Source organism: Lepisosteus oculatus, chromosome 28 (assembly GCF_040954835.1).
Source record: "Lepisosteus oculatus isolate fLepOcu1 chromosome 28, fLepOcu1.hap2, whole genome shotgun sequence".
NCBI classification, from domain to species: domain Eukaryota; kingdom Metazoa; phylum Chordata; class Actinopteri; order Semionotiformes; family Lepisosteidae; genus Lepisosteus; species Lepisosteus oculatus.
In genome coordinates, this window is record NC_090723.1 from 5,537,571 (window position 1) to 5,555,232 (window position 17,662).

The 17,662-nt window shown below is 46.5% G+C and overlaps 1 protein-coding gene across 1 annotated transcript; it reads left to right on the forward strand.

Annotated features, from left to right (window-relative positions):
• Positions 1 to 1,004: 1,004 nt before the first annotated feature.
• Positions 1,005 to 15,161, forward strand: odad4 (outer dynein arm docking complex subunit 4). Its single transcript, XM_069185551.1, has 16 exons — positions 1,005 to 1,243; positions 1,478 to 1,609; positions 2,163 to 2,316; positions 2,852 to 2,913; positions 3,522 to 3,681; positions 4,087 to 4,311; positions 4,996 to 5,203; positions 5,575 to 5,661; positions 6,669 to 6,865; positions 6,966 to 7,066; positions 7,828 to 7,906; positions 8,373 to 8,413; positions 10,286 to 10,372; positions 12,012 to 12,693; positions 13,228 to 13,364; positions 13,651 to 15,161. The coding sequence occupies exons 1-16, from the start codon at positions 1,124 to 1,126 to the stop codon at positions 14,176 to 14,178; spliced, it is 3,000 nt and encodes a 999-aa protein (XP_069041652.1). The 5' UTR covers positions 1,005 to 1,123; the 3' UTR covers positions 14,179 to 15,161.
• The last annotated feature ends 2,501 nt before the right edge of the window (positions 15,162 to 17,662 follow it).

A 17,662-nucleotide genomic window follows, 5' to 3' on the forward strand; every position in this document is an offset into this window, starting at 1 on the left:
TGTGCTTTCTGTGCCATTATTCTGTCCCTAGGAAAGCCATCAGGAAATGAAGGAGTATGTTTAGAGTGAGGTTTCCCAATCCTGGCTTTGGGGACCCACATACCTGCTGGGTTTTGCTCCACCTGAACACTCACATAATTGAACCCTTTATAGACCTAGTAATAGCTGAATCTCAGCTTCGTTTTCAGTTCCTCGACCTGTGGAAATTTGCATTCCCACCACTGTACTTAACTACTTCAAGGTCTCCAGCTTCTGAGCAAACAGAGGGAGGTGCTAACCAAGCACCAGTGAGGTTCCAAAAAAGCCAACTGTTTAAATAAAGGGCTCAATGCTGACCAGCAGGTGTGGGGATTCCCAGGAACAGGAGTGGGGGAGAAGAATCGGGCCAGTTCTCTGCAGGACCAGGGTTGGAGAACCCTGCTTTAGTGATCTGCCCTGTCTTTGGGTGGAGAATGTGGTGGGGGGGACAGACAGACAAAACACCAGCTCGTGAAGCATGGCGAATTCCAGGGTGTGGAGCCGAGTGAGTCGCCCGCAGGTTTTAAATGGTAATACAGCTGTTTACATTGTAGTGCTCAGGTTCTTCCCCTCTGTATAGGTTTTCTCCAGGAACCCTGGCTTCCTTCTGAAGCAACATATTAATTTACTTTTCCTTTCAAGACCTGTACGAATGTTATAGGCTGGTTGGAAGAAAAGATTGCTGGTTAAGGGGTCAAAATGATCTGAATTTGCCATCTACCCCAAACCCCTCATCGAGCTGCTTGAGCTGGACATTACAGCAGGGGGCGCACTTTCGCTTAAAAGTGCTACAAATGGAAACGCCGTTGATAAATATTCCCTCCTTTAACTAAGCGACCAAATTAAGTCAAATTTCACAATGGGCTACCGAGTCGACATTTGCGAAGATTACCAGAAAGTAGTCGTAATTCCTTCCGGTGGGTCTAAAAATGTCAACACTGGTTTTGATTTGGAAACGGAAGTGGTTCTGAAATAGTTAGGTTGGTTGCTAGGATACCGTCCGTGCTGCTTACCAACACAACGCGGAGTGCATCAGGCGACTCAATTTCCGACAAGTTTGATATTTTTACGGGGGAAATACATATATATTTAAAGATAACCCGGCATGTCAGACCAAGACGAAGGGGAGCAGGGCCCCAAGAGCTCGTTTACCACCTACATTGCGGAAGGCGATCAGCTGTATCAGAAGGGGGAGCATGTCAAAGCCATCGAAAGCTATACCACGGTAAACCTATGTAAAAGCGACCATGCTAACGCCTTTTAAAACCGTGCTCATTGTGTTCAGTGCATATTAAAAAGCCGTTAATGCTCTCACGTATAAACTGCCAATTGTTTTTATCTTGGTGCTCGATGCTCTGGGTACCCTTTTTGCAAAATCAGAGAGAGTTGCACTGAGTCTGAACGCGGTCCTCAAAAGCTTCAGAAGAACCATTTCAACTCCCGTTGACTCCCCTCGCAGGCACTGTCGCTGCAGCCTGACGACAGGAACTGCCTGGTGGCTCGGTCGCGCTGCTATTTGAAGATGGGAGACCCAGAGAAAGCACTGAAGGACGCGGAGTCGTCCCTCAAGGAAGACAACGAGTTCTTCAAGGCACGTCCTCTCGTTCCACCAAATTAGAGTTGATTCAAGTTAGCAGGCGCAGTCATAAGTCAGTGTGCACAGCGAAAAGCTCTGGTCCAGACCATTGTACAGGCAGCCAAAGGTTTAAAAAAAAGAACTTTTCCAGCATAGTCAGACATGAGTGTCTGAAACCTTAATGATGCAATCAGGCCTTTTAAACCATAAAAACTCAGCCGGGGAAAAAAATAGCATCAACAGAATAAATTCAACAAGATACAATCATAACAATACACAGTACAACGACATTAGCAAGTGCAGAGCTGCATCAAAGAATCTGAGGAGCAGTCTGTAAGACCTTACAGGCACACAAGGGGTCTCATTCCATTTATAAACAAGCATACAGTTTTCAAGAGAAACCACAATGCTTTATACTGATAGACTGTTTGTTTAACCTGCCAGCGTTAAATGAAGTTGAACTCATGAAATGTTGTAGACGTTGTGAGCAGGCAGCGGAAGAAAATCAGAGGACGAAGTGGTGTTATTTTGAAGTCATTAACTGTTTCTAACCTGGTGAATCCCTCAGGGTCTTTATCAGAAAGCAGAGGCTCTGTACGCAATGGGAGACTTTGAATTTGCTTTGGTGTTTTATCATCGGGGACACAAACTGCGCCCGGAGCTCCAGGAATTCAGACTGGGCATCCAAAAAGCACAGGAGGCAATCGATAATTCTGTAGGAAGTAAGTAAGCCGAGTGCACTCATGGAATGTGCTGGTCAAGAGCTTTAGAAAAGGATAAGGAATTAAATATGGCAATTAACTGCTATATAGGCGGCACATTTGCAGGGGTTAGAATTGCTGCCTTGGCAGTGCTGAGGCCCTGGATTCAGTTACAGGCTTGGGATGGAGTTTGTATGTTTTTCCCCGTTTGCATGAGAAGGTGCTCCAGTTTCCGGTCTAAAACACATATAGTAGGTTAATTGGCTTCTGCAAAAATTGGCCCTGGGGGTGAGAGCGAGCATGTCTTTTGGAATGGCTCGGGCTTTAGTAACTGCAAGGTGTGGTACTGTATTTGTGTTACATTCTGCATTGATTCTGTGAATAGCATTGGGCTGGCAAGGATATACAAAAATAAAAATTTTAGTTATAAGCAGTAGTCCCATTTCTTTTACGATTCTTAACAGTGGTAGGTGAAGTCATCCTTCTTTCCAAAGACCTTTCCAATAGACCTTATAGGGAATGTTAATGGTCTCAAATGTGTTCTTCTGTTTCCCAGGCCCTTCATCTGTGAAGCTGGAAAACAAAGGAGACCTGTCTTTCTTCCATAAAAAGGATGAGGTAAGGTTGCTTACTTGTTAATGCTGTTAAACAGGGAGCTTAAGTGCCGTTTTTCAAAATGATTGGGGGTGCTCTTAGCTTTCATTACTAATAAGAGCGTGTTAAGGGGAACAAGTTCCTTTGTATTTCTGTCCGGCTAATGACATTATTTACTGTGTCTTCTGTGTCCAGCAAATCTCTGTAAATATGGGGCACCAAAGTATATTTTGTTTTTGTTTGTAGAACTTATCAAAACAACAGAATCCATCCTGGGGCTTAAGGGAATCTCCTAGACTGATGAGCTGAAACTGGAAACTACTGTACGTGAAAGTGCATTTAAAACTGAGAATCGGAGATACCTCTTTCCCCAAAGGGGTGTGGTTGTAGGAGACAGGCTATATAGTCATCTTGGCTTCTTTCAAGAAACAGGCGGATGAGATTCTTGGATGAATTATCTACTAACTACCAAACAGGCTAGATCGCCTAAGTGGCCATCTCTTATTTGTAACCTGTCTTAATGTTCTCATAACACAAGCCCAGTAAGAGAAAGCAGGGACGTGTGACAGATGTGATAACTGGTCCATCGGCAGTTCTGGGCACACCGGTAGGTAATTCTGAGCCTCTTGCAGGTCAAGAAAGGGAAGCCTAAGGAAGCGGTCAGGCCCCTGAAGAGGGAGCAGAAGCAGCAGAGTAAGAAGGAGAGTCCGAAGACGGAGAAGACAGCGAGGCAGCTGCTTGGCGAGCTGTACAGCGACAAAGAGTACCTGGAGAAGCTGCTGAAAGATGAAGGTGCCTAGTGCTCTTTCACTGATCACCCTTCACTCCTGGGCGTCTCTCAGCATCTTCAGCGCAGCGAGACGCATCAGTATGAAATAGCACTTTTTACCCTGTTCATTCAGAAACCAAAATAACAAAGAGCTTGCTCTAGCATAAAATCGGAATCAAAACTTTCAGAGCGTATTTTAAATCCCTGTTTGAGGTGGCTGTGAATGATTTCGATGTGTACACACTTCTGTCGGCAGTTTTGGCTGCTCAGCTGGAATAATCTTTTTTTATTTGTGCCAAGTAGGATCAACTGTTTGTTTTTTTTCCCCGTTGCGCTTGTGCGCCCGTTGCTAGGGGCCAGTCGAGTCCACGAGCCTCCCCTGTCCAGTTTTCTGAGCGCTAATGTCGCTGGGAACGTGTGATCCTCAGATTTGATCAAGGGGAACCTGCGGAGCGGGATGAAGGTCCAGGACCTCATCCTCGGCGGCATCGCCTACCTGGACACCCGCACGGAATTCTGGAGGCAGCAGAAGCCCATCTACGCCCGGGAGCGGGACCGCAAGCTGATGCAGCAGAAGTGGAACAAGACCCGGCAGAACAAGCCCTGCGACCCCACCGGATACATCCTGAGGAGCCTGGAGGAGATCGACATGGGTGAGCCCCCCGCAGCTGCAGACACGGGTGCAGCTGACCTCTTCAGCAGCACCTTGACAGGGGATCAACTGCTGAAGGGTTCTTCATCTTGAATGGAATTGAATTGAATTGAAGGGTGTCCATCCACTAAATGCACGCTTTAATTATATTCGCCTGTTGAGTAAATGTACGTGCGGGTGAGGTTAATCCCCAGTAGCCCAGGCCAGCAGAGCTGGTGATGAACTAGCCTCACGTGCAGGATTGCACTTTAAAGGGGAGCTGCAATGCTATTTTCATATACCGGGGTTAGAAAGACTCAGCATTGATGAGTGCATTTCAAACCACAATAAAAGTCAAATGTACATAATGACTTGTAAAGAATCTAATTTATATAACAATAGACTAAATTAAACTGCGCTATGTTCAGCAATTGGGAATGAGGCAACATAATTTTTGATTTTGAGACTCTATATCACAGTACATTAGTCATTATAGTGACTAGTGAGCAGGAAGGGCTGCTTCACGTCGCAATTCATGGGAACTAGAATGTGAGTTTGCAAGACGCATGGCAACGTGCAGTAATTTCACAAAGTGCTTAATCTGACCATTGCATTCCTTTTGTTACCGAGATTTAACAACCGGTCTGAGAAACTGGGACCGTAACTCGCCTTTAAGTGTGGCCGTGTCCGCCGGATGTGTTCTCAGCTCTGGCTGCGGGCAACGCGGAGGGGAGCTGCAAAAAAACGCGGCAGGTCCTGCACACGGTCCAGGCCTGGTCCGACGAGCACGTGCCGAACAAGAGGGAGGTGATGGGTAACCTGTACAGCTGCATGGGGAACGCCCTGATCGAGATGGGGGACATGGACGGAGCGCTGGACAACCACAAGAGGGACCTGGACATTGCCAAGGAGAAGTAAGACTCAGAATCACTTTCCCCTTTGTCCCAACCTTAAATATTGTATATTAATTTGGATTTAAAACAAGCACTCAGAGAGATGGTTTGGATACTAAACACTGTCTTCCCCTGACACCAAACAGACCTAGACTTCGGAGTTAAAGATCATATTGGCGAATGTGACTGATCTGGGACCTTTTTATTCACTGCAGGAAGAGGACTTTTTTAACCACCAAGAAATAAGAGGTTATTTAGGCCAGTTAATTTGACTTTCCCTAGGTTTGTTTCAGTTTTTTGTCAAGAACAGACACCTCTACCTTTAAATGCACATTCAGTTTTTAAACGCTGTCTGATGCCTCTGATTTTCCGCTGTCCTCTCTTTGTAATAGCAATCTTCCAGAAGCAAAATCCAGGGCTTTGGACAACATTGGTCGAGTGTACGCCAGGATTGGAAAATTCCCACAAGCCATAGAAGCGTGAGTGACCAGCAGTTGTGCATGTAGTTTGGTATTGAACTGATGGTTTGACAGCAGTCTTACCTCTTTGTAGCCTGATCTCATCACATCTTAGAAACAGGCAAGACTGGTATGGTACTGGGACCCAGATCGTTTTGGAAAATCAGGCCGTTGCCTGATGTGGTGTTGGTGGGCCAGAATGTGGCGTTTTTTACTTTTTCTCTGGATACTTTCCAAACCAGTGCCCCAGAACGGTGATCGGGGTACTGCTGTAGCAGGTGGTGTACTTCAGATGAGACCATTAATGACCCCATTGCACTGTTTGTAAGGGTAGGGGTGTTAGCCCCGGCTCCCCTGTTAAATTGCACTTCAGGCTTGCGTGACCTGACCTCCTCAATTCAAACTCTCAACTCTCCACCTGATTTGTTAAGTGGTGGGGCTCCTGATGCACAATGCCTGCCTTGTGTCACCTGACTGAGTCATAAACACCAGTGGTGGATGAAGTGGGTTCCTTCCTATAAGTGAAGTGTCTGTCTCCCTTGAGATTAAGAACACTATACTATGTTCTACATATGTACTATTTGTAAAGGGTTATTTGCTAAATACAAATGAACATTTACATATGAAGACAGACAGCAGAACAACTCACTCCAGGATTCCCGAATGCCTTATCAGAGTAGAATTTTGCAGGTACAATTGAATGCTTATTTGATTAAGATGCATTGCCTGCTTACGTCGAGTGCTGTGGTGCTTGCAGAGTGGGCCATACATGTAGGCTCTGCAGGTAGCCGTGGGAGAGCCTGAGTGGATGCAGGAAATAAAGGGTAATTCCAATTTGTGTGGCTGTGTATAATGCAAAAATATCTAAGGGTTTTTAGACAAAAATATCTGAAATATCTGTGACCTGATATTTGGTTTCCATTCTTGCTTCCTGCCATCCTTGAGAAACAACGCAATGGGCAACGGTGGGCGCCCAGTAAACGGTATTAAAGGGGAGAGGGGTGGGGGGTGCTCTTTTTTCTCCTTAGCTGGGAGGAGAAGATCCCTCTGGCCAAGACGAGCCTGGAGAAGACGTGGCTGTTCCACGAGATCGGGCGCTGCCACCTGGAGCTGGGCCACCACGCGGTGGCGCGGGATTACGGCGACCGGTCGCTGGCAGCGGCCCTGGAGACGGGGGACAGCGAGTGGCAGCTGAACGCCAGCGTCCTGGTGGCTCAGTCCGATGGTGAGTGAGGGGCCCGGGCCCCGCTCCCCCCCCCTCGTGGCCCTGGGCCGGTGATGACGTCGCCCCCTCACCGTACCTTTCTCCTGTTCGCCCCACGCAGTGAAACTGGGCAATTTCCCGTCTGCTGTGACGTCCTTCCAGAAGGCGCTCGAGATCGCCAAGCTCCTGAAAGATGATGCAGCTCAGCAGGCCGTCCAGAAGGTAATGTCGCCCTGGCGCACAGAATATTGCCTCCACAATGTGGTGTCCTTCAGATGGATGATAAAATAAGGTTCTGACTACTTGGCACTGTTTGTAAGAGTAGGGATATCAAGCCCAATTCCCTGGTTAAATTCCACTTCAAGCTTGGCACAACCTTTAATTCAGACTCTTCGTCGTCCAACTGCTCTGCTGTGTGGAGGGGCTGCTGATGCATTGTAGCTGCCTTGTGTCTCCTGGGTGAGTCGTGAACTTCAGCGGAGGACGAACCGGACCCCCCCTATATGTTAAGTGCTTCTGCTTTTGGAGGAACAACACTACACTAATGCAAGGAACTAATTTTTTTTTGCTGAATACAGTTGAACTTTCGTTCCTCTTGCTGAGAGACTAAGTTTCTTCTTGCAGGGAACATCTTGTTTAGCCTGATGAACTTTTGCCTTGTGAGGCTTTATAGAAAGGCACCATGATTGCGCCTCCCAGCAACGGGCCCAATCTATGAAGCAGAAATTGAACGAAATGTGTTGACGCCGCTGCTTTCTGAGTTAAAGGAAAGGTGTGATAACAGCGCTGTGATATTGTCATTGCCTTTCTTGGATTAGTGGAACAAAATCATTTGTATAGAGAGATTCCTGTTCTTATGTCTATTTTCTGTTCCTATATATACTGTATAGTATGTGTTTTATCTTGTCTTCTACAGAAATTATTTTTCATAGGTAATACATTTGATGTTAGAAGCTGTTGATTTTCTTTTTTTTGTCCTTCAGGCTCTTAATGATGCTGCAAAACACACCACTGGTGAGCCGAAAGCAGATCAGAGCACAGCTGAAAAGATGGCTGACGATGGTATTTAATAGCTTTTGATGATGAAGGAACGTCTACGTCTTCAGCAGAGCCACTATGATATTCCTCATGAATTCCACCCCCCTCATTAATAAAACATTTAAAAAGTGTCTTAAATAAAAAATGGCTTAATTAGCCGAATTGCAGCTGTTTCAAGTGCAAATATCAAATCATTGGAGTCTAAGTCTTTTGCCCTGCGCTTATTCAAGTGAAGTGCGGGATATTATGAATGGACAGACGTGCGACTTTAAATAAATAGAAATGAATAGAGGATTGTACTCCATCTGAACGGATAAAGATGCAACTCAATAAAGATGCAATCTGATTTTTCATAGCAGATCTTTTTTCCATCTAAGTAAAAAAGAAAGTTTCCTGAATGAATATACATACCAGAAACTCTGTCTTACAATCACTCATTTGTTGTTGGTAATGTAGTATAGCTTAAGTTATTCATTTTCCTTTTTTTTAGATGGAGTGAATGTGAGAGAGCAAATGAAAGAGAAGATGGAGGTTAACGAAGACTGAAAAGGAAACTTTTCAGGAACTTATGAAAAAATAACATTTTATATCCCAATTTTTCAGTCCTTTCTATGCTGTGTCATTCTCATTTTAGTTGCAGCCATTCCCTCTGATATATATATATATTTAATACTTCCTTTTCATTGTGATATCATTTATCCTTTGGTTTCTGCTACACCGAGACGCGTGTGTTTATGGACACTGGTGTTTATGACTGACCAGCTCTTTGTGCCATGCCCCAGAACAGGCAGTCAGACTGGACTCTGGCACTGGTAACATAAGTTTAATTCCAAGTTGGAAAAAAGTAGAAAGAAGCAAGAACACAACATTTTGGCTGTACAGCCACATGCATACATGTACGGACCTGCACAAGGCTTCATAGCTGAGTCTTTGTGCTTTCTTCTTTCTTTCTACGTTTCAGTGAAGAGCTGATCTCTGCTTGCTCCTCTCCAGCTCGCACACTGGCACAGCGCCCCACTCTCCAGGGGAGTGCCTGTGAGGGTGGGTTTGTCCTACTGCGCTTCTCTGTTGCTGACTGCTGTTAAGGAACCGTACAGAAAGAGTTTCACAATGGGTTACGTGTCTATCCCTGCGTACGTCTGTTTGTTATTGCTACGGAACACCACGGGCTGATGAACGCAAGACTTGGCCTTATCATCCAAATAAAAAAGTACAGTATGACCCTTTGTGAACTGATTTTTTGTTCTATGTAGAAAGAGTAAGAAGCGCTCGTATATTATAGGAATGCTTCCTTTGATAGAAAATTCATTCAAAAAGTTTCATTGCTGTACAATGATATTTAGGGGCAGCATTATTTAGGTGCAGGGAAATCTCTATGTCTGGACGTCTGTGTTTAAATTACTCATGTTGAATATTCTGATGTTAAAAGGTTGTCAAAGGATTCCTTCATACAAGGTGTGCATATTTTATTTTATTAGATACATAGACTTATCAGTTATTAGATATTACAATTTGCTTCAAAAGCAGTTCTTTTTTTCATTCATGTACAGGAAAACTTGGCAGAGTGTGCACATTGAAATTCAGTCTGTTCCAGTGGCACACAGTTCACATCGGTCTGTCTGGGAGAAGAACTCTGACCAGTGTCGACTTCAGTGTCTAAAAGGACACATCTGACCAACAGACATTCCATGTCTCATAAGGACAAATCAAACCATGGCACCTGTAACACCAGGAAGCAGTAGGGCATTCAGATACTTTATTTTCTGAGTGTGGAAAATGTTCAATCATGTGATATTTTAAAGGTGTTTTAAAGTTGCCATGTCAAAGAATTTTAAATTAAAATAGAAAGTCGGGACCTCGGTTTAACAACTCATCTGAAAGATGGTGCCTTTTTTACACTATAGTCACTATACTGGGGCATTAAGACGCACACAGACCGCAGGGTGAGCAATAATGCTGGAAGACAGGTGCATATTCAAGCGAATGTCCTTGGGCTGCACTGGTACCCGAAAGGAACTATTCTAGAAGGTACAATGTAAATGACAAATAGACAGAGTCAGGCACCCTGACAATGTCATTCCAGCTGCTAGCGAGCTTCAATCTGCTCCCCATACAAAACGACAACAGTTTCGGCTAGGGAGAAACAAGCTAGACTCATATCGGGGAGTTCTGATTTCTCCTGCATGGGTCATTAAGACTCGCAAATAGAATAAGGTGTGCTGGTTTAAAAACACAAAACAAACACTTTTGACAATGGGCGACGCGAGAGCGCGCGCCGCGCCGCCCGGCCCTGGAAGCATCACGTGCGCACACCAGAGCTGCCGGAAGGCCGCTGTTTCTGGTTCTGTTTCCTGCAGGAGGTCTGTTGGCATTGTTAATGAGGGGGGCGGTATCTGCACTTAAAACAAGTACAAAGCGCAGGCTTGCAGGAGCACACGCCAACGCGAGCTGAGGAGGGTGACACGCATGCTGCTTACCAGCTCCAGCTTGGTGAGTTTTAACCTGTTGCGACTTTTTTTGTTTGTTGTTATCGTTCACAGTATCATTGTTGAAAACTACTGCGCTTTTCGCCACCTAGATTGTAAGCGTCCCAGACAAAAGGGCGTCTTTTAGTAGGCAGTCGCGGTTTGGCCACACTCTTGCGCAGACTGGGGACAGACGGGAAAGCGTTATTGCTTGATTGGGGAGCTAGAAAAGTTCTGCGCGATTTCTGGCGAATGTCGCGCCTCTGCAGCTGAGAAATGGCTTTTGATAAATGCATGCAGAAAGCTGTCCTCGTCTCTTAAAAGGCCAGTCTTTTTGTTTCAAGTGGGTGTGCCCGGTAGACAACTTGGAGAGCAGAGCCTGACCGCTGCCCACTTTGCAGAAGCGAGTAGCGTTAGAATTGTGCTGCTTGTCTCTGTAAAAAATCGAATTCACACCTTTTTAGTGCTTTGTAGCCGTCTCCCCAGTCTATATTAAACGTGGAGGAACAGGTAACGGGTTTATTCCATGCTGAAAAGAAACACAACGTTTCGGCCTTGAAGCCTTCTTCAGGTGTGAGAGAAGTCTATATTAAACGTGTTTCAAACTAAGTGAGGAGGAGTGATTGCTGTGGTCTTTGTGTTAGTGTGGGCGTGGGGGGGTGTTCCTAAGGTCCAGTTTGTGAAGTCGCCTCGCACAGTCGCACAGGTTTTATTAAATCAATCCCTTACGCTGGGATTCCCCTCCTCCGTCGCTCAGAGACCCCATGACTGGCACAAGGCAGTGCGGGGGGGTCTGTTTTATAACTGAGTCGATGCAAGTTGGTGAGTTTCCCTTTCCTGCTGCCTAGACAGTGGCTGTTTTTATCAAGTGAGCAGCAGGTGTCTTTTTCTCTCAACAGCCTAGTCAGCTGTGTTGTTTTTTTTTTTTATATAACGGGAGGGGGACATCTGCTGATTATCTGGTGTGCGTCTTGAGTCGCCTGGCTAGATTCTAACCGTTGTGGCTTAATGAATACCCAAAAGCGATTGCATTACCAGTACGAAGAGCCGTTATTGTCGTTTTTTCGTTTGAAAGCGGTATATTTCCACTTGGAGTCAAACAGCCCATCTGAGATTATAGTGACTCAATCCACAAGGGTTACTTTCCAGTGCAGATGCTGTCGTATAGTTTGGCGCGATAAAACTCCATTTCGCCGCCACTCAGTTGCTCCGAATTGTCCGATAATAAATGGGGGATGGCCACCGCTGTTCCTGTGATATTTTGCATTCAGTTAATTAATGCAAGCAAAGGTAGTAAAACCCCACTCTGACTGCAGGCAGCGATGGTGCATAGCGCTTCATCTGACGTGATGTCGCTTTACGAGCCTGTGCATTGTGATGCGCGAGTGAGATTGCGGCGCTTTACAAGTCTGGACCCGGTTGTTTCTGCTTGGTTGCATCAGAATAAATACAGGCAGCTGCGCTCTTTAATCTCCCTTAACCGCCACCCTTCGGAGCAGCTGTGATACAGTCAACAAGGCCGGTTAACACGCTTCAGAGGTCGAAAATTGACCTCCTGCTCCTCCCAGTGCAAAACAGCGCCCAAGGCTAGCAGTGCCGAGCAGGAAACTCAAGGGGTTGAAACGGTCTGAAGGTTGGTCGTCTTATTTTTATTTTTCGTGCAGATCAAAAGGTTTCTGCAGCGCACGCGCCCTTACGGTCTTCCTGGCCTGTTCAGCACCAGCATGGCGGAGCAGCAGCAGCAGCAGCCTCAGCCTGGGTCGGCCCCCGAGCACATCGAGGGCTCCCTCTCCTTCCCCTTCCTGGACCGGGACGAGACGGTCGCGGCCCTGAAGGAGGCCCGCACCCTCTTCCTCCTGCGCGGGCTCCCGGGCAGCGGCAAGTCCACCCTGGCCGGGGTCATCGAGGCCCGGTACCAGGACGCCTGCAAGGTGCTGTGCGCGGACGACTATGGCGTGCAGCCGGCCGGGGGCGCCGAGCGCCAGGCCCTGGACGAGGCGCTGGTCAGCTGCTGCAAGGCCGGCGCGCCCCTGGTGGTGCTGGACGACACCCACCACGAGGGGGCGCGCCTGGAGAGGCTGGCCGAGCTGGCCGAGGAGCTGGGCTACTGCGTCCTGCTCGTGGAGCCCAAGACGCCCTGGCGGGCCGACCCGGCCCAGCTGCGGCTGAAGACCCACTGGAAGGAGCTGCCCGAGTCCGCGATGAGCGCCCTGGAGGCCGCGGCTCTGCCCCTGTTCTTCGGCTGGTTCCTGGCACACAAGCACGCGCTCGAGCTGGAGAAGAGGAGCAGGGAGTTCCTCAAGACCCTGAGCCAGCTGGACCAGTTCAAGCAGCACATCAGTCAGTGTGAGTGCGACGCTTAATCCGGGGCACTGCTCTTTTTTTCCCTCCTATTTGAACCCTGTCCATCCATTTCATTTTCTAAATTTAGTCCCGCACCGGGTTAGGGAGGGTAGTGGGAGGCTATCCCAGCAACCAACGGGTGCAAGGCAGGGTGCACCCTGGGTGGGACGCCAGTCCCCGGCAGCCATTTGACGGTTTTCAAAACTTGCTTGAATCTCGAATCTTAAATCGCCCTTGAATCAATTTTGTCTGTCTGCTAGTTTTCAGGTTGGTGGGTTTAATGCAGCTCCTTGGAATGCGGTTCTAACAGCTGCATCAAACCCAGATACTCTTCATGCTCATCTTAAATCCCCATATTCCTTATTCTGCCTATGCAAGTGTGACTCATGGAGAGAGCAGGGCCTTGAAGGTCTGCAAGTGCCTTTCATCTCGGGAATGTCCCTTGAGTGAGAAAACGGTGGACTCGATCCTCCTGAAATCTCCTTCTAGACACTACTGGCACCTTCCTTGATGTCTTATCTCCGTTGGCTCTTGCAGTTACCAGTGAGGAGCTGGGGTCTCAGGGGGAGGTGGACTTGGAGAAGCATTTCCAGAGCAGAGGAGTGCTGCACTGCACCACCAAGTTCTGCAACTTTGGGAAGGCGGATGGAGCCAAGGCCTACGCAGAAAAAGAGGTTGGTCCAAGTCTTTGTACTGGAGCTCGGATGGAGCACGCAGGGCCTAATAAAAGGCATTGTGTGCCTCTGTGGTGTGATTGCGGGTATCGTGTGCTAGTCTCGGGAGGGGTACCTTTCTGTGTGCAATGTGTGCAGCCTCCCCACATTCCAGAGAAAGCCCATGTGTCCAGTTTCCTTCTCCAGCCGTAGAACTTGCTGATCTTCCCTTCTTTGAGATCTGTTCCTCGATGCTTTGTAAAATGGCGGAGGGAAAAAAAACATGTCGGTTCTTCTGGTCTCGCAGGTGGTGAGAGAGTCCATGGGCTGCGTGACCGTCCTGCAGATTTCCGCCTTCTTCGCCACCCCCAGGACGGTGGGTGCCCGCGTGGCGCTCACCGAGGAGCAGCTGAGGCTGTGGCCGCCGGACGCGGAGAAGGAGGTCATGCCGGATGTGGACCTGCCCCTGGGGAGCCGCGCCCACGTCACCCTGGGGTGCGCCGAGGGCGTGGAGGGCGTCCAGACCGGCATCGACCTGCTGGAGTTCGCCAAGCTGGAGAAGGAGGGCTCGGGGGACAAGGTGCAGGACCTGGGGGACGGGACTCTGTACTCCTACGGCAACGACATGTGGATGCTGCGCCTGTCCCGGAACGTCGAAGCCCCGGCCATGTTCTCCGGCTTCTACGGCAAGAAGGAGGAAGAGGGAGGGGCCGGAGCGCAGGAGAAGCCGGAGGAGGAGCAGGGAAAAAAGGCGGAAGCTGGCGAGGAGGAGAAGGAGGAAAAAAAAGATGGGCAGCCAGAGGGAAAGAAGAAATCCAAGTGCTCTGTCCAGTAATGGTCTCCCCCTGTAGTATCTGGCAGCTGTGGCACAGTGATTTTTGATGTTAGTGTGCATTTTTCTGGCATTTTGCTTGTGGAAAGCATTTGGGGAGGTTGAGGGGGGGGGTTTGGGGGCAATCGGGGGTGGCTAGGGGCTGGCGAGGTGATCTCGCTGCCCCTTGTCAGTCTTGTGGTGCCGCTGAACCACTTTCTCCACATGCATCCGATCGCCGCTGTGATTTAGACACTTCACGGCAGATAGGGTTTTTCTTGGCACAATTCGAGTCTTTCCTGTTGTGCATTTTTTTTTTTTTTGGAGTGCTGTTGCTGGAGACCAAAAAGCCCCCTGGTCACATAGGTCCAAGTGTGGAGGTGGACAGAATGCAGGTTTTATACAAACTTGTTCTGGCTAATATTAATGGTGTTTAACTCCCCCTGTGCCTTGCTAAATGAAACGAAGTGCCTGCAGGCATTTGGTACATGGGTGACATTCTGAAAAGGGCTTTCTGCCACTTTTTAGCCCCTCCGCATGCAGTTAAACATTCGTTTTGCCTTCACTGCATGTTGTACTAGAGGCACTTGACCCAAAGCGAAGATTAAAGGTGTGCAGTTGAAGTCTGTGGAGCTTTCTCGGTGTATACAAGTCTTAACACTCTGCCTGTGTATTTTCCCTTCCCAGTGCAATGCCTCTTAAATCTGATCTGTTTGAAACCTGTGGCACTGGGTGGCTGTGCTTCTCAGGATCACAGCTTTGCAGAGCTGATTGCTGGCAGTCCCAAAGCACTTCTTTGCTTTTGTGTTGATAAATAACTGGCTTTGTTTGCACTTTGGTTTTTGGCCTTTCTTTGCACTTCTGTCCATGGAAGACCTGGCTCTGAACCTGTTCATGCGGTTGATTTTGTAGGAAAGCTCCACTAGCTCTTATTGTGATGAGGTACTATATATTTTTGCACTAATGTAACTGTTTTTGTAGACTTAATAAAACTGTGCTTGCTCTAACTGACAAGAACGTTTATTGCACTGCCTAGGGATCCTGTGCTACAGGTGTTTCCTGAAGACTGAAACAGATGTTGGCGACTGTGCCTACCAACTCCGGAAATATGATCTGATAGATTAACAGCATAGCTGCTATGATGGATGGTTTTGAAGAGCAAGAATTTTCTTATGACCAATGCTGAACACATTCAAACCTGTATAAATGGACTGCATAAGCACTCTTACTTCACAGGCCCCTAAAACTTTAGAAGTAAGAAAAGCCATTGTAAAATACGGACTTCTTGATGATCCTTTTTTCCAGTAGTGAAGAAAGGGGAGTGACGTTTTCTACAACTTCACAATATGGTGTCTGTCCAGTAGGTGGTGCCAGTCTGCAAGTTTCTGAAAAGGTTCGTAGGGTATGTGCTAGAGCTTGCTGGGATAGGGTTGTGTGGGAACCAGAGCCTGGATTGGATGAAGTGGTTGGAAAATGGATATGTACTGTAATGGCATTATAGCTGAAGAATACCTTTTTTTGGAACTTATTGTACAGTTCAGAGTACCTTGATAGCTTTAGTTACACATTTACAAATACTCAGTAGCGTTTGAGAGTGGGGCTTGTCCCAGTGGCTTTAATCAGAAGGGCCCGTTTGTCATGTTTGCTGTGGTCTCGTCTTTTATGTAGTCCTATTGTGTGCCTGCAGTTTGACGTGTAGCCCTGATCCTACAGATTGTTTTAGAGGGCTGGTTTTATAGGCTACCCTAAATAAGCTTTCTAAAGACTGGGTTCACTTGTAAGTCTGAGATGTATAGTTCTAAGAGAATTCTGATTCATTGAAGTTAGATGCTGGTTCTGTATGATCTTTATTAACATTGTCTGCTTGTTATCTCTTACAATGTTTATTTTGCATCCTGATCAATTGATTTAGTCTGTCATCTTGCAAAACCTGCTGGATTGGAGCTCTCCAGGATCGCAGCGAGAGAGGTCTAGTGCAATACCACACCACTGTTTACCAACTTGATTGCGTTGCCTTGTTCCTGCCTAGATATTGCATGATATACAGCTCTCTGCTCAGATCTGGTGTTCAGGAAGCCAGCTGCCAATCAGATATTTGAGGGCTTGGTTGCAGCTCAGTTGCACAATGCATTTTTCTTTCAGCTATCATTGAACCTGCAAGTGTTTGCCAATCAGATTTACCTCAGCTGTCCCAACAGGCTTTTACACTTGGATCAGAATTGACCTTGAGCTAGGATGGGATAGACAGGGTTATAATTAATCCTTAAAACACTTTAATATTTTCAGAAACTCAACAAGAGCACAAACTGTTCAAATGCAACCTTCGTGAAGAGATTAGTGGCAATGATTTCAAAGTTATATTTTGGAAATATTCAATTTTAATATCCAAAGATGATTCCAGTCCATTGAAAAGGTACAATTCTGTAACTGCATAATTTCTGCTGAGTTCAGGACAATAAACTGAAGTACTGCTAAATATATCTGAACATATTCTGATCTGTTTAACCAAGGTCAGTATGAGAAATAGACACTTTCCAAATTTGTCTGCCTAACCTCTTAACTGCAAGACTTCTTCTGTTCATGAGCCTTGATTCACATGAGTGGTGCAAGATGCCAATAAAATCAATGTACTTAAAACTGATAATCGATGCTACCGATTTCATGAAAGGAGAAGCTGGTGTTTCTGGTGTGATGTTTTTAGAAGAATTTTTTTCTACTGCAAAGTGATGGATGCATTGTATAAACATGGGCTATAGAATCGCTGTGGCATAACAAATGGTTGCATGAATATTGTGCTTAGTTTAGCTTTCTGGAATTTATAAATAATGCTGAGCTTGTTGGAATCAAGTTCCAGAGATTGATACAACCAGTTCCTTAATTGCTACATTGATCCTGCTAATTAGCAATTAAATTATCAAGGAGTTGGTTGCAACAAAAGTCTGTACTGGAGCAGTTTGGGAAGGCTATAAATTGAGAAGGCCTGCTGTAGATTTTGATTTTGTTATAGAAATGGATCAATAATTGGTACAAATAATTGAGCTCAGTTCAGAGGCATCACTCCTTGGTCTACTATCCTTAATCTAATTTTGTAGGTCATCCTAAATTACCTACTGATAAAGATTGGGGATACCTCTAATTTATTGATCAATTAAATATAGAATTTAAAAAGGATCACTGGTCTCTGAGGGATGAAGGATGTTCACATTTACATTCCAGTACTCTAATTTAACTCTCCTTAATTGAGCACAATTAATTTTTTGGGGTTTGAGATTATTTAATGGTTAGCTATATAATCTGCTGGATTGGGGCTCTCCTTTTTAAGGTGGAGGCTGTACTGGTTTTATTTTCCACCTTAATGACTTTTTTTCAAATGATTATTTGAGTATGCCTGGATTCACCTGTTTACTTGAGGTTTGCTAGTCACACTTGTGTGGGAGGGGAGTACCCATGCCTGGCTCAGACCGACTGAACACCAGCCTGTTCCTGTGTAGTTCCAGCCTGCCTAGGA

What these genes read in the sequence shown, in the direction of transcription:
- odad4 (XM_069185551.1), top strand. Translation starts at nt 1,124, where the DNA reads ATGTCAGACCAAGACGAAGGGGAGCAGGGCCCCAAGAGCTCGTTTACC. An exon ending in CCATCGAAAGCTATACCACG is followed by an intron (nt 1,244 to 1,477) that starts GTAAACCTATGT and finishes CTCCCCTCGCAG; the next exon opens with GCACTGTCGCTGCAGCCTGA. An exon ending in CCTGGAGGAGATCGACATGG is followed by an intron (nt 4,312 to 4,995) that starts GTGAGCCCCCCG and finishes ATGTGTTCTCAG; the next exon opens with CTCTGGCTGCGGGCAACGCG.